General features: G+C 44.4%; 7 protein-coding genes across 8 annotated transcripts; 4 read left to right on the top strand and 3 right to left on the bottom strand.

Annotated features, from left to right (window-relative positions):
• Positions 1 to 230: 230 nt before the first annotated feature.
• shg (DE-cadherin) lies at positions 231 to 8801 on the bottom strand. Of its 2 annotated transcripts, none has more exons than XM_089471846.1 (2): positions 7083 to 8801; positions 231 to 5231 (listed from the first exon to the last, which is right to left on the bottom strand). In XM_089471846.1, the coding sequence occupies exons 1-2, from the start codon at positions 7740 to 7742 to the stop codon at positions 1323 to 1325; spliced, it is 4569 nt and encodes a 1522-aa protein (XP_089327972.1). In that variant the 5' UTR covers positions 7743 to 8801; the 3' UTR covers positions 231 to 1322. The 2 variants fall into 2 exon arrangements, with proteins under 2 accessions (XP_089327972.1, XP_089327973.1); XM_089471847.1 differs by lacking the exon at positions 7083 to 8801 and adding an exon at positions 5349 to 7076.
• Positions 8802 to 9528: 727 nt separating this feature from the next.
• Positions 9529 to 12148, top strand: cpa (F-actin-capping protein subunit alpha). The gene is made up of 3 exons (XM_018012255.2): positions 9529 to 10063; positions 10641 to 10810; positions 10878 to 12148. Exons 1-3 carry the CDS (start codon positions 9823 to 9825, stop codon positions 11325 to 11327), a joined length of 861 nt encoding a protein of 286 aa, XP_017867744.1. The 5' UTR covers positions 9529 to 9822; the 3' UTR covers positions 11328 to 12148.
• An 80-nt stretch (positions 12149 to 12228) lies between these two features.
• Positions 12229 to 12968, bottom strand: LOC108616819 (uncharacterized). Its single transcript, XM_018012256.2, has 2 exons — positions 12797 to 12968; positions 12229 to 12740 (listed from the first exon to the last, which is right to left on the bottom strand). Exons 1-2 carry the CDS (start codon positions 12966 to 12968, stop codon positions 12349 to 12351), a joined length of 564 nt encoding a protein of 187 aa, XP_017867745.1. The 3' UTR covers positions 12229 to 12348.
• A 182-nt stretch (positions 12969 to 13150) lies between these two features.
• Positions 13151 to 13941, top strand: mRpL54 (mitochondrial ribosomal protein L54). Its single transcript, XM_018012257.2, has 3 exons — positions 13151 to 13286; positions 13364 to 13497; positions 13554 to 13941. The coding sequence occupies exons 1-3, from the start codon at positions 13184 to 13186 to the stop codon at positions 13713 to 13715; spliced, it is 399 nt and encodes a 132-aa protein (XP_017867746.1). The 5' UTR covers positions 13151 to 13183; the 3' UTR covers positions 13716 to 13941.
• Positions 13942 to 13985: 44 nt separating this feature from the next.
• Positions 13986 to 15584, top strand: Cht8 (Chitinase 8). Its single transcript, XM_018012250.2, has 2 exons — positions 13986 to 14120; positions 14179 to 15584. Exons 1-2 carry the CDS (start codon positions 14045 to 14047, stop codon positions 15531 to 15533), a joined length of 1431 nt encoding a protein of 476 aa, XP_017867739.1. The 5' UTR covers positions 13986 to 14044; the 3' UTR covers positions 15534 to 15584.
• On the bottom strand, positions 15523 to 17517 carry Cht12 (Chitinase 12). Its single transcript, XM_018012251.2, has 4 exons — positions 17120 to 17517; positions 16881 to 17060; positions 16561 to 16825; positions 15523 to 16503 (listed from the first exon to the last, which is right to left on the bottom strand). Exons 1-4 carry the CDS (start codon positions 17184 to 17186, stop codon positions 15597 to 15599), a joined length of 1419 nt encoding a protein of 472 aa, XP_017867740.1. The 5' UTR covers positions 17187 to 17517; the 3' UTR covers positions 15523 to 15596.
• Positions 17518 to 18004: 487 nt separating this feature from the next.
• On the top strand, positions 18005 to 22341 carry LOC108614932 (sodium/potassium-transporting ATPase subunit alpha). Its single transcript, XM_089471848.1, has 8 exons — positions 18005 to 18820; positions 18874 to 18956; positions 19017 to 19709; positions 19786 to 21381; positions 21448 to 21539; positions 21609 to 21783; positions 21841 to 22070; positions 22132 to 22341. Exons 2-8 carry the CDS (start codon positions 18876 to 18878, stop codon positions 22262 to 22264), a joined length of 3000 nt encoding a protein of 999 aa, XP_089327974.1. The 5' UTR covers positions 18005 to 18820; positions 18874 to 18875; the 3' UTR covers positions 22265 to 22341.
• The last annotated feature ends 49 nt before the right edge of the window (positions 22342 to 22390 follow it).

Below are 22390 nucleotides of genomic sequence, written 5' to 3'. Positions count from 1 at the left end.
TTATCTCTCCATAGGTCACACATCAGTTCCATTTCATGCTGTAAATCGTATATAATTAAAAGAAATCGTTTTTTTTTTTTTTCAAATATATTTTGTGGTTTATTTTACACAATTGTGTTGTGTGTGTGTGTTTGTAAATTTATTTATATAAATAAATTTGTCAGTTAATCTTATATGTTGGCTTGTAAAAAATTTTGCTTAGTTCTTAGGACTCTGTACGAAAAAACGACTTATAAAAAATACATATCGCATATTTATTTATTTTTAAACATTTTTCACATAAAACTTCTAGTTTTCAGGTTGATTTTACTCGATCTCTATATGGAACATAGAAATAACTGCACACACGCAAATACATGTACTCTACATATACATATATGTATTTGGCTCAATCATAATTAATTGGATTGATTTGTTTCTTACATACATCTCTCCAAGTATGTATATGTATATATGATAAGAAATTTACAGTGAAAACTTAAGAGCTTAAATTAAGTTAATGCTATTTCGAGTTTTGCTTCTTTTTTTTTAAATTTTTTTTTTCATAATTTAAATGTAATTTAATCTGTCTTAACTTGAGTTTTGTTTATTCGGAAGTTGAAACGAGACTCCACAACCTGTACATCTGGATCTGGGAGTCTGTCTAAAATAATATAATGCCTTTTATCGAATCTACACATAGATTTAAATTAGCGTTATGAACTAGTATTAAATCTATTGTTGGGAATATGCAAATCAAATGCAATGCGTTTTCATTAATATATATATATTTTTTCTCTTGATGTAGGAATATTTGTTTTGAAATTTTGATTATTTCATAAATTTTTGATTCATAAATATATATATATATATTTATCTATATATATCTAGGCTACTGATGTGTATATATATGTATGTATGACATATACTCTATATATATATGATATTTGTGTTGACTCCTATATTTTTTCTTCGAAAAATACAGACAACAATGCTGCAATGATATTTTGTTCGCAGTTGCTTTGCTAAATTAAAGTTTAGATTTGTTTTACGTAAGATCAAGATCACCTTCTGCGACAATCGATGGTCGACAGAAATAATAACGTGTTCCTATGCCCTTGCAATGCTCCTCAGTATTGTATAAAAAATCTATATATTTGCAATGTCTTGTTCAAGCGCACGGCACGTCGATAGGCCGAGTGGGGTCCGTCCGGCTATGCCGTCGTCCCGGCGCCCTACGCACACTTATCGTAAAAGTCTTTTAATTTCGTACTTGCTATTCTCATCGTACCGTTCTTCGTTCCAGCAGTTCTACTCCGGCTCGGCTACCAACTGTACGCCTCTCAGATGCGCCAGCCCTGCTCGTCGTCCACATTCGAATCGGTGTCGGAGGGCTCCTCGCCGTACATATCGGCTAGCTTGCGGAAGCGTGGTCCAAAGTTGGACAAATAATCGAAATTGAGATCTCCGTCGTCGGTGCACGACGCCAGGCTGGACAGGCTGCCGTCCGAGTTGCCGTCGCCCTCGTAGGCATAGTGTCGCACATCGTCGACGGTGTTGGCGCCCGTGTCGCGGTCACAGTTCTCCTTCTTCCCGCCGAGGAAGTCACCAATGTCGGGTATGTCATTGGGATCCCGCATGCCCGATTGCAGTGCATGCGGATCCTTGTAGAGCTTCTCCTCGTAGAAGGGCTGCGTCCGCAGTACGTTTAGATCGTAGTCGGTGTCTCGCTCGCCGCCGCCCTCATCCTCATAGTTGATGATCGTCTCACGAATGTCGTCAATGTCCTTCTCGTGCCAGCCGTTCTTCTGCTTCTTCTGCACCACCACGGCCAGCAGAATGATCAGCAGCAGCGCGATGCACGTGATGATCGCTATGATGAAGTTGCGATCGATGCCGAAGCTGACCGCCACAGCCACCGCCCGCTGGCAGCCGCTGTCGATGTTCCGGGACAGAGATGGCATGCCCAGGTTGTAGGTGCGCTCGTTGATCGTCAGATTGCGGACGCAGCCGAAGTAGCCCTGCTGATTGGGCACATGCGTCCAGTTCAGCTGGCGGCCCAGGTGCACCAGATCCACGGGAGTGCCGCCCAGCTGCAGGGGCGAGTTGACGTTGAGGAACTCGTTGGGGCCCTGAGGAGCGCCCAGGCTCATGCAGGTGGACAGACGGCAGTTGTCGACGGTCATCTCAATGCTGGCCCTCTGCAGTATGATGTCCAGCTGATAGGAGCGACCCGCCTGCAGCTGAATGTGCTGATGCTTGATGCGCACCATGCCCGAGCCGTAGTCCACGCTGAGCACCGGGTAGCCCTTGTCCAGCTCCAGCGACAGAAAGTCCGAGATTGGCAGCAGCGGATTGTAGCTGAGCGGACCCAAGTACATGATGAGTCCTTGTTCGTGCTGTGGCGCAATCTCCAGGCTGATGCGTGTATTGTCGCAGGCGGATACGGGCTCGTAGAAGGCATAGCCGTTGCCGTAGAAGCCCACGGAGACCAGTTCGCAGTGGGGGCCCGTGAAGCCATCGATGCAGTCACAGGCGTCGTTCTCGCCGTATCTACGCGTGCCTCCATTGAGGCATGGCTGGGAGGCGGGCAATGCTTCGCAGACGCACTGCGCCTGGACGAACGCATTGACGCCCACAAAGGATGTCGTGTTGGAGTAGATCATGTAGGGCACGGAGGACTTGTGCAGCTCGTTTGTGCAGGAGCTCTCGCACTTGAGCTTCTCGATCAGGCACTCGTCGATGTTGACCATCAGCATCTTCAGGCCCAGTTCATCCTCCAGGCGCTGTTGGCTCTGGCCCACCATGCCGTTGAGTTTCTCCGGCGCATAGTAGGGCGACCCGTGGGCGGAATAGCGCACGTCCAGTGTGCGATTCTCATTCTGCAGCACCGTGAAGACATCCACGTTGGAGACCGAGGTGTTGAATAGCTTGGCCAGCGAGTGCTGCAGCCGATCCTTCAGCGAGAAGACATCGTCCGCCATCACGTCCCGGGGCACACTGATGAATTCCTCTTTGGTGATATTATAGAATCGTATGCTGCCACTCTTGTCGACCGCCTCCTCCGGCAGCTCGTGCACTATGACCGTGACGTCGGCATCAACGGAATGCTTTTGTATCTGGGGTGCGTCCTCGGTCACCACGAACTCCAACAAGTATTCACCTGCCTCTGTGCCCTGGAGCATGGTTATCATGCCGGTGCTGGGATTGAGACGGAACTGCTCATGCGGTATGCCGCTCTTCCATTCGAAGTACTTATCCTCCAGATCCCAGTCGTCCTCGTCATCCACAAAGACACGGCCAATGTCCGTGTCGGGCGCCTCGCCCTTGTAGTTGTACATGAAGATGCGTGACGAACCCTCCGACATGGCATTGTCGTTCACGTCACCGATGATCAGATGCAGAATGCTCACCGAACTCTGCTTGGGCACGCCCGCGTCGCTGATGCGAATGGGTATGAAGTATTCCTTCTGCTGCTCCCGATCGAACTGCACGTTGGCGAAGAGGTAATCGTTGTCGATGCTGAACTTGGACTTGATGTCAATGGACGCTTCGCTGTCGATGCCAAAGGTGAAGGGCGGCCCATTCTGCGGCTCGTCATAGTCGTTGGCCAGCAGCTGGACAACCTGGCCGGGATTACGATTCTCCTGCCAAATGACAGGCATCTGGTTGATCAGGAAGGGCGCATTGTCGTTGATGTCCTCCAAGGTGATGATCACTGGCTTGACCGACTTCAAAGATGTGCCTACGCCATCCTCGTCGCTGGCCGAGATCAGCACCTGCCAGCTCTTGTGTCCGTTGGGCGGATCACGATCGAGCGGCTGGATGAGACGCAGGCAGCCGTTATTGTCGATGGTCAGCAGCTTCCTGTGGTCCTCCTTGACAATGGAATAGGTGATGTGCTGGTCAGCGTTGCGATCCTTGATATCCGGATCGTATGCCTCGATATTGAGAATGCAATCGTTGGACAGAACTGGACCCTCCAGTATGGTCTTGCTGTACTCCTCCTTGAAGACCGGCGGATTGTCGTTGACGTCCTCTATTTTGACCACCACCGTTGTGAAGTCATCGTAGACGCCATCGAAGGCTCGCACCTTCAGCTCGTATTCGGTGACCGTTTCGTAGTCGAGCCGCTGATTAACCGTTATCTTGCCAGTCTTCAGGCCGATCTTGAAGGCATCGCCCACGTTGCCGCTCTCAATGCTGTACACAATCTGTGAGGCATTGTCCTCGTCCTCGGCCTTCACCTCGATCACCTCGTAGTTGGTGTTGGCATCCTCGAGCAGTTTGTCCGCCAGGTACGTCATCTTCTGGAAATGCGGCTTGTGATCGTTCTTGTCGCCAATGGAGATGCGGAACACCTGGTAGCCATGATTGTGGTCCCCATTATCGAACAGGCTCGATGGTGAGTTATCTGTGGCGCTGACCTTCACGTTGTAAAAGTCGCGCTCCTCCCGATCGAACGTTGTCAGCGCCGTGATGTTGCCCGAGTTCGGATCGATGGCGAAGATCTCCCGATTGTCGACTAGCTCAAAGGTGATGATATTGTTGGCCGGCGTTCCATCCATGTCAAAGGCGCGCACCTGCATCACTGGCGTGCCTGGCGGCTCGTTCTCCAATATCGTGCCGGACTTGACTTCCGTAAAGAATGGAATGTTGTCGTTGACGTCCTCCACTTTGATCTTAATCTGATGCTCAGCGGCCAGCTCGAACGTGTTGCGCACGCTCATCGTCAGCGTGTACTCCGTGATGGCCTCGTAGTCGAGGCTCTTGCCCAGCTTGATGGTCACCTCGTTGCCAATCTGGTTGAAGACGAACGTATTCTTGCCGTTTGTCTGCTCGGTGCGACCCGTGATCAGCTCGAAGATCACCTCCGGCTTGTCGGGCATGTTGGACACGGCGCGCAGCGTTGCGATTGGCTGCGAAAAATTCTTCAGATTCTCCTTCAGGTAGATGGGCTCGTCAATGGGATCGACGAATGAGGGCGGCTTTATCGACGACTCCACCACACGGATGCGCACCTCGATGTGCGCCTCCTGCAGCGGATCTGGCACGATATTGAAGGCGCGCACATTTATCGTATAGGTCTGACCGGGCCGCCTGTCGATCGGCCGACTGAGATAGATGATGCCCGACTCCCTGTCGATGCGAAAGTATTGAAAGTCTCGCTCCCGCAGTATCTCATACTCCACGATGCTGTTGTTGCGATCATCAAAGTCGCTGGCACTGATCGACATGACCACTGCGTCGATCTGTAAGTAAACCAAAGAAAGAACAAAAACAATTTCGATTGAAGTTCTATATGGGAAAGATGTTCCAGTTCTAGCTCCAATTCCAGTTCTCATTCCCCTCTAAAGTGAAGAACTTGCCTGCCACAATGCGATTATGCACATTTTCCTCAAATGAAAAACTTATGCAAATGTATTCACGCAAGAAAATTCACACCAGCCAAGCCAAATGTGAGCACGAAACCCAACTGAAAAGTCTGCTTGGAAATTGGAAAACTGTAACCAGACAAGCCAAACACTTGCGCCCTTTACTACAGTGCCCACTCGCTAATTGTAACCTTGGCGAATTCGCAATTTCTATAAACACCTTGAGAGACGCCTTCTGTAACTTTCGCCATTTTTATACTGAGAAAACAAACTGGTTTTCAAGCTTCACCTCGTCTTCTTTCATTTTCAAAAGCAAAAGTTAACTAACTACAATTTTTTTCGAGTTTTTAGATCAATGAACTTTAGTTTTAAGTAAATAATTTATATATTCATTTTAATAAAAATTTATTGAGGTATTACTGTGTTTAATTTATTGATCCAATTTGTGCTGGGGTTGTCGCATAATCCCTAAATAATCAATAGTTGCACAGGGCAAACGAGAAATATACATGTATATAAATTAGTTCAAGGTCTTTTTGTGATATATGGCTTTAGGTCACGGGAACTGCTTTACATAGAACTCATTAAATATTTTAAAGAAAGTCTATCCAAAGTCAGACAAGTTTTATCTTGCATTTATCTAAAATATTCAACAAAATCTAATATCATAAATTAGCTGCTTTATTTAACTTTAGTATAAATTCAAATAAGTCTTCTTTTTATCTATATCATATTATATTATAGTCATACTATAATATAAATTTCTGCATTATTAGGGCTCTCTCTGTATGCCTACCCTATTTGCTTAGTAAATTCTAGATTTTATCTAGAATATTAATAGAAGCTATTCCCACTTCCAGACTAACATGACTTAGGCCTCGACTCGTTTGGCAGCTTTTAAGAACTATTTAACGTGGGCTGAGAGGTAGAGCGCTTCAAGGTTTCGGGACTGACTCATCGAGTCGAGAGTTGAGAGCTGAGAACTGCGAAATGCGAACTGAGAACTGAGAACAATGAACCCCAACCTGTGCCTATGCCATTTTATTTTATTTTTTTTTGCTTTAACCTAACCAGCTTTTCCAGTTGAACGCCCACTCCCACGCACGCTGAGATCCTGCTGCAGCTGCCTAGCTATACTCTTGCAGAGGTAGTAAACTAAATTAAAATATTCTCTGCTATATTTAATATACAACTTTATGTCTTTTGCATCTTCATATATGCATAGAAATTACTATATCTCTTCTCTGTTTCTCTTTCTCTTTATTTTCTCCTTAAAAATTGATGCTATCATATGACTTTTTATGGCTTATCTCTGGAATCATATATGCTAATTATTGAATATGTCTGCATTTCACGTTTTGACTCAGACTTTAACTCCATTTTTCTAACATTTTCTATAATTTTTCTTTTACATTTTCTTACTCTTTTCTTGAATGTTGCAGTATAATAATAATATTATATTTTTTAAACATTGCTTTACATTTAATACTAACTAAAATCCGTTATTTTTACGATAATACTTCAGTCTTTAAAAAGTATTTTTTAAGTACAAAGACGTCTCAGCCCTCGGTCTATACAGGGTGCCTCTAAATTTCAGCCGCCCACAAAAAGTATTTAAACATTCAGATCAGAGCATTTGGCACAGACGTAGATCAAATGGCGGTAATCCGTGGTCCGCACATTCGATTCTGACTGACGCCGAGTGCTCAGCTTGCAAGGATTACTCACCATGGTGTTCTCGGACATGGACTCATCGTAGCGCGCCTTGTTGAAGACAGGCGGATTGTCGTTGATATCCTCGATGGTCACATTGAAGGTGCACACATCGTCCAGCGGCGGCAGGCCGTTATCCGTGGCCTGCACCGTGACGAAGACGAATTTCTCGTGGATGGGCTCGTCGCGGTCGAAGATGTGCGCCGTCACAATGACGCCGGAGGTCGGATGGATGACGAACTTGGCGCGATCGAAGGCTGACTGTACCAGGCTGTAGGTTATCTCCTGATTGGGATCCGGGTCTGTTGCCTGCACGGTGAACACGTACGTATTCTCCGGCTGCTCCTCCTTGACGGAGGGCGCATAGCCGGCGCAGTTCTTGAACGCGGGCTTTCGATTGTCGCCCAAATAGTTGTCGTATCTGCTAGAGCTGGAGCTGGAGGAGACGGCTTGCAGTGCTCCGACAAACTGGGCGGGTAAGCAAACGAAGGCGGCAACAACAACAACCAGCGCTATCATCGCCGGTCTCTGTGACCGAATGCAGGTGTAGCAACTTGTTGTTGTTGTTGTTGTTGTAGAGCGACATTTTCGCTTGTGTTGCTGATGTGGCTGCTGTTGAGCGGGATTCGTATTGCTGCTGCTGCTGTTGCTGTTGTATTGTGAGTGTAAAGACATTTTATAGCATTTTATTCTGTTTACACGGAAGGCGGAAGGGGATGTCGCACGTGAGAGGGGATTTCAATCTAATCAAGTTGTCGATATCATCGTAGTAACAAAACAACAGAAATCACTAAATGAATAACCCGGTATTTTTTTTTTTTTTTTTTTGTATTTCCACGATTTTGATGACTTTATATATATATATGTGTGTGTGTGGATCACGGGTTCACGTTACTTTACTTTTCTATTGAACTCGAATTCTTAAAATTCGTTCTCTCGCTCACGCTATTGCTCACTTTTGCTCTTGCTCTATCTCTCTTCCGCTCACTCTCACAATCGTTTTTTTGTGTTTGTGTGTTTGGCAGTTTGTTTAGACTGCATTTTCATGGCAACCGACGCACGAAATACTTTGTAAAATCGAACTCAAATCAACTTGCAATTAATTTAATTATTTTTCATTCAACTTTTAGAATTTATGCTCATTTAGCTTGAGAATAGAATTTGCTCATTTGCTTTGGTATTCACATTGATTGCCAACTTTGCTTTGTTCAGCTCTTCGTTGTTGCGGCTCTACGGCTTTTTTCACTCTCGCGAACAAACAGGTAAATCCAGGTAAAAAGCGGTTTCACACACACGCAAGCGCGCATACACACACAGAGGCTGCCTCTTTCACAGTAACGTAAGGGAGTGTGTGTGTGTGCTTAAGAGCGTTGTTTGGTCAGTGCACTTGTATTTGTTACCAACACGTATGAATACATATGTGTGTTTCAGTGTAAACGTTGGCAAAACCAAGGAAAAAGGCACTTTTGTTACTTTTGTGGCGTTTGCACAAGTCACAAGCTCGGTTTGTTCGTTGTTTAATTGCTAACTGCACTGCAAAACAGTCGACTTTAATTTACTCTATTCGTATATTAGACGTAAATCGGATTTTGTTTTGATTCAATTTTATTCACAATTGCTTTGTGATCTTGTTTGAAAGCAACCGTTAGATGAGACGAAGCGGCAACGCGAAACCGAAACACACGAGCGTCCGCACGATTCAACTGCGAGAGACGGAATGAGCAACAAGCCGAAAATGAGCGGCAATTCAGCGAGCGAGCAGCCTCAATGCCGATATATCGATATTAAATTGATGCGATAGTATATATAGTATATTGTGAATGATGTTAATTAACATAATGGCTTGAGCTACTTTCTTCTGTAAAGATCTTACAGTTTGGAGATTATGTTAGTGGCCGTCGTCGTCGAAATTCAAATTACGAAGTTCGCATTTTGTATGTTCGTTCCGTTATTTAAATGCTATTTTAGCGATTTGATAGTAAACTGGATCAGTAGAATATTCGATTGTCTTGCATTTGTTTAATATATGTATAATACATAAGCAATATGTACTTAGTACTTTTTAATATTCAATTACATAATAGATTTACCTAACAAAGGTAGAACCTCCGTTAATATTTAATCTGAGCTTTAATAATTTTTCGAACATACTTTGAATCAAGGCATCTTCGAACTCCGAAAATAATATAAATCCGCTTTTTGTTTAATTGATCCTAAAAGTATGTATTTGTTTTTGTAAACTCTTGTATGATGCATATTTACATAGATGTTACATTAATATATTATTAAAATGACTATGCCAACATAGTTGTTATTTATACATTTAATTCAATTGATACCAATTCCGGCCTAATGTAATAAATACATAAATAATATATGTATATTCGCCGGCAAAAATCGATAGCGCAGTATCGTTAAATTTGCTCTCGAATATCGATACATGAATGCGATGTTGCACTAGTCGCTAAGTAATATACTAAATAAATACCAAAAGAAAAACTCTGTCATCGTCATCGTTCATTGTCTTTTCATTAATTGCTTGAAAAAGTGGAAAAAGGCCGGATTAACTTTAATACGGGTAGAAAAATAAAGTTTCAAACAATATTGGCGGAAACACATGCCAGTAGCAACTGCCTTGCACACCCATATACACGTACTGTGCAATACTGCGATAGTTTAACATCACCAACAGCAACAACAATAACAACCTAAAAACCAAACACTGCCCCGAATTCGTGAATCACCAAACGAAAGAATGGAACAAACACAGATTACAGATGCGGAAAAGGTTCGCATTGTCTCCGAGTTCATACTGCATGCGCCGCCCGGTGAATTCAATGAGGTATTCAACGATGTCCGCGAGCTACTGAAAAACGACTCCTTGCTGAAGGATGGCGCCAGCCACGCCTTCTCCCAATACAACAAGGACCAATTAACGCCCGTGCGGGTCGAGGGCAGTGAACACAATGCGATCATCTCTGAGTACAATGATTTGGGTGCGTATATCAACTCCAATTTATGCAATTCAGCCTGCAAGTGATGGAATGGGGTAGGGGTAGGCCATCGGAGTAGGAGGAGGAGTGGGCGTCAGCTGCTGAGAGTTTGTTTGCTTATATTTTTGTGGCTTTTACCTTATATGGGCATACGTTGCAGAGTCAGCCGAAACACACACAGACACATGCACGCTTACAGTATTTACAACTCGTTACAGTGGAAGCAATTGTTGAATTGAATGTTAATAATTCATCAAAGTTAATTTATTAAAGTAATAGTATATATTTTTATTAAAATTCAATAGCTGCAATCTAATTCTAATTGGAAATCGCTATGTGAATTTCAGATATCATCAATATATTATCAAAAATTAGTCATAGATAAAATGAATTCCATTTTTGGTCCCCTTTCAAAAAAGTTGAGTTAGAGTTTTTGTAATATTATTATTTATTTATATGTCTAGATTCGTCACTACAATTTTCAAAGATTTCTTATCGTCTAAGATATAGATATTGATAAGATATAAAAATTTCCCCCGTATTTAATAAATTTTCTAATCGAAGTTGCTTACATTTATAGGGAATGGTCGCTTCTTCGATCCTCGCACAAAGCAATCGTTTAAGTACGATCATCTACGGAAAGAGGCGTCCGACTACCAGGATCTTAAGGCAGATGCCAATGCAGAGTCGTGGCGAGCTGCCCTGGATCTAGCTGCCTTAGCATATACCGCCAACCACTATAGGCACGGCGTAAGTTCAATTAACTAAATACATTGGTATATATATATTTACACATTATACATTATTTATGGTGCAGGTGTGCTCCGTGTTTGGCAAGTCTCAGGGAAATCAGATAACTCTGACCATTTGCATTGAGGATCATCAGTTCCAGCCGAAGAACTATTGGAATGGCAGATGGCGTTCGCAGTGGCACGTTAGCTTCCAACCTGGTTGCGGCCTGGCCGAGCTGAAGGGCGTGCTGAAGGTGCAGGTGCACTACTATGAGGATGGCAATGTTCAGCTGGTGTCATCGAAGGATTGCCGCGAGAGCGTGGTTGTCTCCAATGAACAGCAGTTGGCCAACGAGGTAATTCGCCTGATTGAGGAGGCGGAGAACGAGTATCAGCTGGCCATCTCGGAGAACTACCAAACTATGTCGGACACCACATTCAAGGCGATGCGGCGACAGCTGCCCATAACCAAAACCAAGATTGACTGGAGCAAAATCGTATCGTACAGTATTGGTAAAGAGCTAAAGACGCAATAAGAACAGGAGCAGCAAGCGGAAGCCGGTGGCACGCCAATATCCCCGTTGCCCATGGCAGTGCCGGCGCAGTCGCAGATCAAGAGACCCAACAGTCTTCCACTTGCAATGGCCAAGCGAGAGTAGTGAACGGAGCAGAAACGGAGATCGCAGCCAGAACCATATATATACACTATCTATTTACGATCGTTAAATGTTGGCGCTTATGTAATAACTGTCTTTAATTTGCTTATCTTTTACACAACACAACACAACACACATGCATCAATACTTAACTACTACATCTACATACATATACGTGCACAGTGCATACATTTCTTATCTGTTATATTACGATGAAAGTGGATATGTATATATATATATATGAACGAAACATACACCAACACACTCACACACAATACGCATACTATGTGCACATATTCGTGTATGTGCAACACAATGTATCAAATCAATTAAACTTGGATGATTGTCGTCAGCTCGAACCTGGATCATAGTCACAATCGCCACCAACAGTCGCCTTTATCGTTTAATTAAGCGCGTGTTTTTAATTCTAATAATAATAATAATGATAATAATAATAGAATGCATGTACTTTCAATAATGTATTATAAATTTATAAGAGCATCGGTCCATTTATGTATGTAACCCTTGTCTCTCTCTCTATCTCTCACTGAAGCTGGCATCAGTTAGATCTTAAGCGACAGCACCTTGCAAACAAACAGTAACAGTATAAACAATTTATATACAATCTTTTTTAACAAACGAACAATAATTCAATGCATTCAATAAACACACCTACGCAATTGCAAGATAATTAACAAAAACTATTAATATAAATATACATACAAATATTTATATACTATACACAAAAGAGCGCTGCATAAACAAACAAAACAAAAATACGTTTTTTGTTCAATGAGACTTTGGTTTTATTTTTGAAATTTTTTGTATACTAAAATTGATAATTAAAAGCTTGCATAGTCAAATTTAATAACAATAAATGAAATAAATTGACAATTTTGATTTATCGCATGCGTCCGCCATCTGCCGTGTGAACGAAAGCCGATGATTCTTCCGCTTGGTGAAGTGGCTGTGGCTTCGGGTATCCGTGTCTCTCATAATGTGGTACGCCGGCTGGTAACTCTGAGTGTTTGGGCTCCGTTTGGTCCCGTACCGAGTATTCATCTTGTTTTTTAAGCAAAAAACGCTTATTGGGATGCTGATTGGCCTCCAACTCTAGTCGATCTATGAGCCAGCCGTCTTCCTTATTTATTGCCCAAAAGAAAAGTTTGCCCTTGTCCTTGGGACCACGCACAGAAATCTCGAATTGGGCGCTCTCTGCATTACACGTGTTGGCCGAATTGGATATGTCGAAGCCAGAGTCCTTTATGGGTTCGCCTAGCAATCCGACCGCACCTACAAAACTTGTTTACATTTTAACCGAACAGCTGGGCTGGGTCTATCCACCTTACCTTTGTGTTGGCGTAGTGTTTGCAGTGCCAATTTATAATACTCTGAGGAACGCACACGATCTTCGAGTTTCCAGCGCATGAACATTACCGCTGAGATGGACACCATAGCGCCATATACACATATGTTGCCCAGTGTCCGATTGGACGGGAGCCGCAGTTTAAATGTCGGCATTATTTTATTCAAATTCGCATTTGCTCAACTTGTATAATTTTGTTATCGCTCTTTTGCCGGTGCAGGAATGATTCCGATAGATTATTGCATGTGTGACCGTTTGTTGAATTTAATCTGGTTATACAACTGTATCGCTATTGTTAAAGCGTGTTGTAAATATAGGAATGAATTAAAAGTTGAAGTTGAAGTCAAAGTTAACTAGAAATACTACAGATATGAACCACCTGACGCTTACCTTCAATTTGTTAAGGCAGCGCCTTACGTTCACAGCGACTGCGGCGCGCTGCTATGCAGCCAAACCGGCTGCTGTGGCAGCAGGTAAGTTTGCCATTATTTGTATACTCCTATTTACATGCATTGATTGATAATCTATTTTGAATAATGTAATTATATAGTGGGCAAAAAGAAGAAGCTGGGCAAGCTGGGGCCCATCATGGAAAAGAAGATAATACCAGTTGAAACGGATGCAAACAAATTGGTCAACTACGTGTGCGGCAGCAACTATATGAAGACTGGCGAGGACATCAAGGTAAATATCAATATAAAAGTGTCCTGATGGTGTAATTAATCATTGCTCATCTCCAGCTCAAGCCCGACTCGGAGTACCCAGACTGGCTGTGGACCTTAAATACCGAACGCATCATACCGCTGGAAGAATTGGATCCCAACACAAAACAGTATTGGCGCCGCCTACGTAAAATGGCTCTGCGGCGCAACAATCAACTGTCCAAGCTGAAGAAGTTCTAAGTGCGTTATTTTCTCTGTGCCTGGCGGCTGGTCACACTGCTCACCCGGCCTTCAACTGTTTAAACGAATCGTCGTATGTCGCTTTCTTTGGTCAGCCGAGAATTCTTTTATTATTTACCTTGCTGTTGGAGCAAGAATAAACACTTCGATTACTTTTATTGCTACGTTCTTGTAGCATAACATGTATACAAGCTTTTATTTAACAACAACTTGCACTTATCGATTACATTGTTTATGTTTATTTTGCACACTAGCAAATTGTATAAAATGCGAGCGTAAGACAAAAATCTTAATCAATATTGTAAAAGAATTGAAAAGGCTAACTTAAAATGTGGAATTGTTGGATTTTAGAATTATTGTTTGCAATGCCGCTGATGGCAGTTGCAGGAGCAACGGAGCCCACTAGTAAGTATATATGGTTGAATCACAGGTCAATAATAACTATCCATAAATCCGCACCCAGAGCACGTTGTGTGCTACCAGGGCACTTGGTCCACCTATCGGCCAAAGGAGGGCAAGTTTGGTGTGGAGGATATTGATCCGTTTCTGTGCACACACTTGGTATACGCCTTTCTGGGCATACAAGAGAGCGGCGAGCTACGTGTCATAGATCCCTATTTAGACCTGGAGGATAATGGAGGCCTTGGCAACATCAAGAAATTTAATGCGCTCAAGCTAAAGAATCCCACGCTGAAAACGCTGCTCGCTGTTGGCGGCTGGAATGAGGGCTCCAAGCGCTTCTCGATTGTGGCCAACGATCCGGAGAAGCGTTCGCGGTTCGTTGAGCAAGTCGTGCAGTTTATCCAACGACATGGCTTCGATGGACTGGACCTGGACTGGGAATATCCAGGACAGCGTCATAATCTGAACGAGAACAACGATCGCGAAAACTATGTAGCTTTGCTCAAGGAACTGAAGGCGGGCCTAAATCCCTTTGGCTACATACTCAGCGCTGCCGTGGGCTCAGCTGAGTTTTCGGCCAGCATATCGTATGATATACCAGCCATATCTGAGTACTTGGACATAATTAATGTTATGGCCTACGACCTGCACGGTCCGTGGGATGAATCTGTGGCCATCAATGCGCCTTTATATGCGGGTGCAAACGATACGACGCAACGGGCACAGCAGCTAAACGTGGATGCAGTCATCAAGTATTGGATAGACTCTGGAGCGCCGCCTGAGAAACTGATGCTGGGAGTGCCCTTTTATGGTCGTACCTTCACACTAGCTTCGGCCGAAGGTCATATGCCCGGTGCACTGCATATAGGACGTGGCATAGCTGGGCCCTACTCACGGGAGCCGGGCGTTCTGGGCTACAATGAGTTGTGCGAGCTCTTTCAGCGCGAGCAGTGGACGTTGGGCTGGGAGGCGATGCAACAAGTGCCATTCGCCTTCAGGGAGCGCCAATGGGTGGGCTACGAGAACACGAACAGCTTGATGCTGAAAGCACAATATGCCACGGAGCACAAGCTGGGCGGCATAATGATTTGGTCTCTTGAATCGGACGACTTTCGTGGCAGCTGTGGCGGCGAAAGTTTTCCCCTGCTGCGCAGCATAAACCGAGTGCTCTTCGGGAGGGACAATCCGACTGGACTCGCCGCTGAGATGCAGCAGCCAGCAGCAGCGACTCAGAGCGGCGATGGAGTCGCTGACTCTTGCTGCCGCGACACCAATGGCTATGTGAGGGATCCCAACAACTGTTCCAAGTTCTATTACTGCAACGGCGGTGCGACCTTCATGTTCGACTGCCCATCGGGTTTGGTGTTTGATGCCAACACAAACAACTGCAACTATGCAGACCTAGTAGAATGCTAATTGTACAGTTTTTATTTACTGACTATTTACTATAAACTGGAATGTATACAATGTAACTGAGAGTTAGTCAACTACCTTCAGGTTGAGGGGCAAGTCGCGGAAGTTGTAGCCATCTTGGCCTGGACGCCAGGTGACAAAGTTGTTGGAGCACTTCACCTGCTCGGCGGGCTTGCACTCGCCCACCTCCTCGTCGAAGAAGTCGCCGTCTGGGCACTCGTAGTCGGTGCGCTGGGCATCGCGGCACTCATAATACGCCTGACAGTCCCACACATTGCGGAACAGTCCCTCCCTGGGACAGAGGCCGATGCCCTCGGTGGTGGGCGCGGCAGTTGTTAGGACATTGGGATTGCCTATTTTCGATACGATTACTTTGAGCAGAGCGTAGCGCTCACCGCATCGGCCAGAGAAGTCGTCGGCATCGATGGACCATGCCATGGCGCCACCCAATCGTTGATCCCTAACTAGACGCAATTTGGCGCTGATGCTGCTGCCGTCCTCATAGCTGATCCACTGGTCAGCCTTAAAGGCATATGGCACATGCGCCTGCTTGTCAAACTTCTTTGTCCACTTGGAGGCTTGGGTGCAGAACTCGGCGTAGGTCAAATATCCGGGCTGCTTGGAGGAAACGTGCTGCAGGCCGGGTCCCTTGCTGGGCGCATTGACATTCGTCTGGCTCTGGTCGCGAAGGGTATATGTTTGTCCGAACAGCGGAATACCAAGGATCAGCTTTTGTGGCATTTTGCTCTGCTCGACCCAGTGCTTGATGCCGCGCTCCACGCTCTGACTGCCGTTGCCACGGAGCGGCGACATGTAGTTCACCTGCTGCGCGTATATGTCGTGCGAGTCGTGGCTGTTGAGGATAATGAAATCGACGATTTTCGCTATCCTCGGAATATCGTAGGCAGCGAGAGTGTTCTTGTCCAGCCGCGCAGAAACGGTGACCAGAAGCAGAAAGTGATGTTCCTCCAGGCTATTTGGGAGGTGTTGTTAGACCCAATAGGACTCAGGGGATCTCCCTTGCACTTACATGATCTTCAGCTCTTTCAGTAATGTGATAAAGTTGTGGCGATCCACGAAATGACCCCCATGCTGGGTGGGAAACTCCCAATTCAGGAGCACTCCGCTAAAGCCCCGTTCGAAGAGGAATTTTGTTAGAGTAACATAAAACTGATCGCGTTTGCGCAGGCTCGCTGCCATCCTGGAGAATCTTTCGGCGTCGCCTTTCTTATCGCCAATGGATAGAATTGCCTGATAGTTGTCGCGTCTCATACTCAAGACATCAGACAGGAGTCCTGCAGGACACTCGAGTAAATTTAGATACCACACTATCTGCAGAGAGATATTTACCTCGCCCCTCAAGCATGCCCTCATTTATGACCTTCAAGGCGCCCGACCCGTCGGGGTCCAAACTGGCCACAGACCCATAGACGAAATGTGTGCACAACTTTCTGTCTATTGTCCAGGAATTGAAGTAGCTCAATCCCTTGCGATCATAGGATTCAGTATTCCAGTAGCAAAATATTGAATCTACGGATTGTATTTATATATAACAGAGTATATATATTCTATATAAGTCCTCTACCCACGTTTTGTGCCTGTCGTCTGCTCGCAGATCAGCGAAGTTATGAAAATTAATACACACAGAAATTTCATAGCGCCGATTGCATTACATTTATTTAACAAACAAAAAATTACTAGAAATTTAAGATTATCTTATATACACATAGATATAAGATGGTCGCGTTTTTTCGCGTGTTTTCTTTTTGAAATATTACAACTGATAAATAAGTTCAATTTAAGCTTCAATAAAGTGTTAAAACATGAGTAATTTCTGATATGTAAATTAGGTGTTTTATGGAAGGTAATATTTATTTCAAAGGTTACTTGAATGGGAATGAAAAGCTTGAATTGCTATACTTTTTTTATTATGTATGATTTAGGGTCTGTAGCTCTTACATATGTAAACCTTTAAAAGCATTTAAAAATTTCTGTTGATTGGAAATAAAAAAACTTGATCCCAAAAGCTATTGAAATATTACCTAAATTGTACTCTGATCTTTGAAAAGATGGGAAGTGGGAAAATATTATGCGAATAATAAAATCTATATAATATATGTATGTATATATAAAAGGATTTAGTCTTCTTTCTGCTCGCTCGAAATTCATTCAGAATATATTAAATATAATCGCACAACTAACAGCTTGTTCATACAATGACAATATGCACTCACATATTCAAGTATTCGCTTATATAATCAAATATATGTTTATGCATTTTTATGTCATTTTTTTTGGCAATCAAATTTTAATGTGCCATTAAATGTGGCAATAAAGTGCGACGGAACAAGCGATATTCATATCAAGAAAAAGTCAACTCAGGTATATAACATACTTCAGATTTTTCTTTCAGCTGAGCAACCGGACATGTACATACACAAATACATATAAATACACACACACACACACACACATATACATATAATATATGTTTCCTTCAGTTGCGCATCCGGCACTTTATGTGTGAACAACAATGAAACAAATTTTACGATTATTACTGATTTAAAAACAAAGTCGATCGATTTTACGCCAATTCGTTTACATAAATACACAAATTTATGTACCTCAGCCTCAATTGCTGGCAAGAGTAAGGCCTCAAGCTTTCTCTTTCCAGAGACCTATTTGAAATCCTTGGAGCCAGCGAAAAACATATAAATATCCATAAAAATCATTGATTACAGCTGTTTGTTAGTTAAACAAAGGAAATTTGTTTTACTTTGCGAGTGAAAATATATCTTGGAAAGTCTGGTGAAAACAAATAAATCTCGTACGTATGTATATCTGCGTAAAGTTAATAGACCTGTTTAGTATTATAGTATATTCAAAGAAATGAAAAGAAAACAAACGAAAGAAGAGGGAGACGCTGAAAGAGAACGACAGAGTTTGAAATTATATACACTATACGAGGCAAAAAAGAACAACAGAGAGAAAGAGAGAGACAGAGAGAGAGAGAGAGAAGAATAGATTGAGATAGGGGAATAGAGAGAGAAAAGAATAGAATGAGATAGAGAAAGACCCAAAGAGCGAGATACAGAAATTACTGGAAGGGAGCGAAGAAAAAAGTGAGGTAGCAAAATAGAGTGAGGTATGTTGATCAAGGGAGTAGTTTTCATAGGAGTAGCTTTCATAGGAGCATTTGACACACTCATCAATTAGTCTCACACATTTTAGGGCGAATTCGGATTGCACTCCTAATGGGCTATACGAAAATAACAGACCTTTACACCTAAGTAAGTCGAAATAAAGAAAATGAGAGCGATAAAGCTGATATTGTAATATCTAGACATGGCTGGGAAAGAGAGTTCGACATGGCATACAGACGACTTTGATAGACTATGCAGCCAGCTAGAGACCTGTCCGATAAAAGTGAGCACTGGCTAGAGACAACAGAGTCAGAGGAGTATTGCTATCTATCTATCGTTGCAGGGCCTAACTTCTTCAGTGGCCGCAAAGCGCTTGGCTTTAAATGGCAAAAACAAAATGAGCTTGCCGGAGAGACCTGGATTCAGATGTGTGAGGTTTGCCAAAAACTGTTTTCGTGGCCTGGCCTCAACCGTATTTGTCGCCATAATTTTCTGTTACATTCTATATTATGTGGAGCAGGAGAACCCAACCGATCGACATGCTGAAAATGAATACCTAACGGTCACCATTATTTTGTTGATAGTATTTTTAGTGTCTGGCTTGCTTCGTTATATTCAGGAGAACGACGACTACCTGGTTGCCTGGGCATTCATGGAGCTGATGCCCATGTACTGTACAGTCGTCCGAGACGGCCGGATGCAGATAATACGCTCCGAAAATGTCGTTGTGGGCGACATACTGATAATCGCGTATGGGGAGCGCATTGCGGCCGATGTTCGAATCTTTTACTCCGAGGATCTGGAGGTGGACAATGTGGCGCTCACCGGGTACTCGACCTCGGTTACCATCATACCGGATGTTACGCATCAAGACAAATGGATCTCGCGCAATGTGGGCCTGGCGTGCAGCCATGTTACGCAGGGCTCTGGCCGGGGTCTGGTCATTGCCTGTGGCGATGATTCCGAGGTTGGGATCATGGCACGTCTGAGCATGGAGCCACGCCCACTGACCAGACCACGTAAAAATATGAAGCAGGTCGGCGTTACTAGACTCTATGTATATGTATAATTTAATTGAAAATTTGGATCTGCATTCGGTCAATTTACTTCAGGTGGTCTTCTATAGGTACATCATCTGGTTCATCATGTTCGGCGTTACCGTTATATCGATAACAATCACGGGCCTGAGCATTCCTAATCTGCTTGAGTTCTATGTTAGCCTGACGGTATTCTCGTCCCCTCTGTATGTGCCCAGCCTGGTGTTCATTGGCCTGTGGATCACCAAAAACAATTTGACTGAGATCGGCTGCTACGTTCGCAACATGGAGTCCGTCTCCACTCTGGGCCTGACGACCGTAATTTGCAGCAACCTGCTTGGGTCCATGACGCAGCGAACTTGGCAGATCTCCGAGCTGTTTGTCGATGGCGAACTACTCAATGTGCAATCGTATTTCGATGAGACCGATCATTTTCGGCATCTGATTCGCGCCTCCGTGCTGTGCAATCACGCCAACTTCGCGCCCGGCCAGAGGGGCCTGCCCGCCAATCAGCAGACGCTCGACGGCACCGACTACGAGAAGGCGGTGCTCAAGTTCGCCATCCGGTTTGTGGAGAACCTTCATGTGCTGCGCGTCAAGCATAAGAGAGTCGCTTGCAAGTCCGTGGACACCATTAGCCATCTGCAGGTTAGCGTCCATATGACGGTCAATGACCGTGATGAGAGGGAGTATTACCTGTATATACGCGGGCATTGGAACGAGGTCATGGATCACTGCACCACTTGCTATATGGATAATGAGGCTGAGCCAGTGGAGCTGAGCGCAGACCTGCAAAGTGAGGTCGTTAGTCATGGCCTCCAGCTGGAAAGGCTGGGCAGGCACACATACGCCTTTGCCTCCAAGAGACTGGACGCGGATGATTATATGCTGTCGTTGATCTCGAACAGTTTTAGTTATAGCAACAAGAACACCTTTCTGAGCTTCATGAAAATGTATTCGGACTCCATGTGCTTCTTGGGCCTCATTGCGGCACAAAATCCGCCGTATCCCCATGTCATAGATGCCATCGCTCAGTGTCGCACCGCGGGCATCAAGCTGGTGCTCATGACGCGGACCAGCGTGAATTTCGCGCGTGCCATTGCCAGAGCTGTGGGCGTCTTTGGGGAGGACAGCGACACCGCTGACATGGCGGAGAGATTCAACATGGCATTGCCCCGGGTCGAGCACCGGGTGGTCACTGCGATCACGGTCAACATGCAGAACATGAGCACGCAGGTGCACCACCAGCGCTGGAACATCGAGCAATTGCTCCTCTCCCATGAGGACGTCGTCTTCAGCCGGATTGCCGTCGCCCAGCGCTACCTGATCATCGATACCTGCCTGCAGCTGGGCGCTGTGGTCACGGCGATCGGCAGCTCCGTCCACGATACGTCGGCCATCCGGTGCGCGAACGTGGGCGTCTCTGAGAGCGCCTCGTCCCACGTGAGCCAGTCCTGTGCCGACATCATTGTGCTGGAGAACAACTTTGTGGCGGTGGTGAGGGCCATTGCCGAGAGTCGCCTGCTATTTGAGAACCAGAAAAAGGCCTTGGTCTATGGGCTGGCCTCGAATATGTCCATGATAGTGATTCACTTCCTGTTCGTAGTGCTGCAGATGCCATTCCGAATGCCTCTGGTGCCGTTATTATTCATTTCATTCTTTGTGAACATGGTATGGCATCGGGCATCGGAGGTGAAGCTCGCCAGATTCCATATTTAGCATTTTTTTTCCTTCCAGATACCTGCTTCCACGCTGTTCTATGAGCCTCCCGAGTTTGATCTTATGAGCGTGTTGCCAAGGGTCAATGAGGATTTCTTGATTAATCGACGGTAAAGCGGGAATTTCTTAGCTGAACTAAAAATCCAGCTTAATCTTCCCTCTATTCACGCATGTTTCAGCATGCTGTTTGTGTCCTACATAAATGTGGGTGTCCTGGAGGCCAGCGCCGTGGTACTGGCCTACACTGTATACATGCTGCGCAATGGTTTCCTGCCGGGAGCCCTGTTCGGCCTCAGTGCGCAATGGTATGATGATTCCCTCAATGATATGATAGACTCGTATGGCCAAGAATGGGCAAGTATCTATGCGATTCTCATCAGAGATCTCTCGTCCTAGCGACTTCATCTGCAGACGCGCAGTGCACGGCTTCAGTTGGAGTATGAGATGACTTCGGTGATCGTCATCACCTTAACTTTAATGCAGGGCGTTAATCTGGTCATTTCCAAAACATCACGCATCAGTCTCCTTAAGCATGGCTTTGGCAATCTCCGTCTGAACCTTGCCCTTGTCTATATGATCGGCATCTGTTTTATATTCACCTTTACAAGTGCGCCAGAACAACTGCAAAGTTTACCTGTCAAGTGCGTGATTTCAGTGGAGCATATCGGTTATATTCATTGAATTTGAATTTATGTCTTTCAGCTATCTGCCCATCTTCCTATATATCTTCCCGTTGGCCATACTAACCGTTATCTTAGAAACAATGCGACGTTATTTAGTGAGAAAATATCCTGGTGGCTGGCTTGAAGAGGTATCATATTACGGATGTCTATGAGAATATATATGAGTATGTGAATATGTGAATATGAATATATGTATGTATGAATATATGAATATATGAATATATGAATATATGAATATATGAATATATGAATATATGAATATATGAATATATGAATAT

Source organism: Drosophila arizonae, chromosome 5 (assembly GCF_054131065.1).
Source record: "Drosophila arizonae isolate 15081-1271.41 chromosome 5, UAZ_ARI_1.0, whole genome shotgun sequence".
NCBI classification, from domain to species: Eukaryota; Metazoa; Arthropoda; class Insecta; order Diptera; family Drosophilidae; genus Drosophila; species Drosophila arizonae.
Note: the sequence above shows the minus strand (reverse complement) of the source record. Positions and strands in the feature narration are given on the sequence as shown.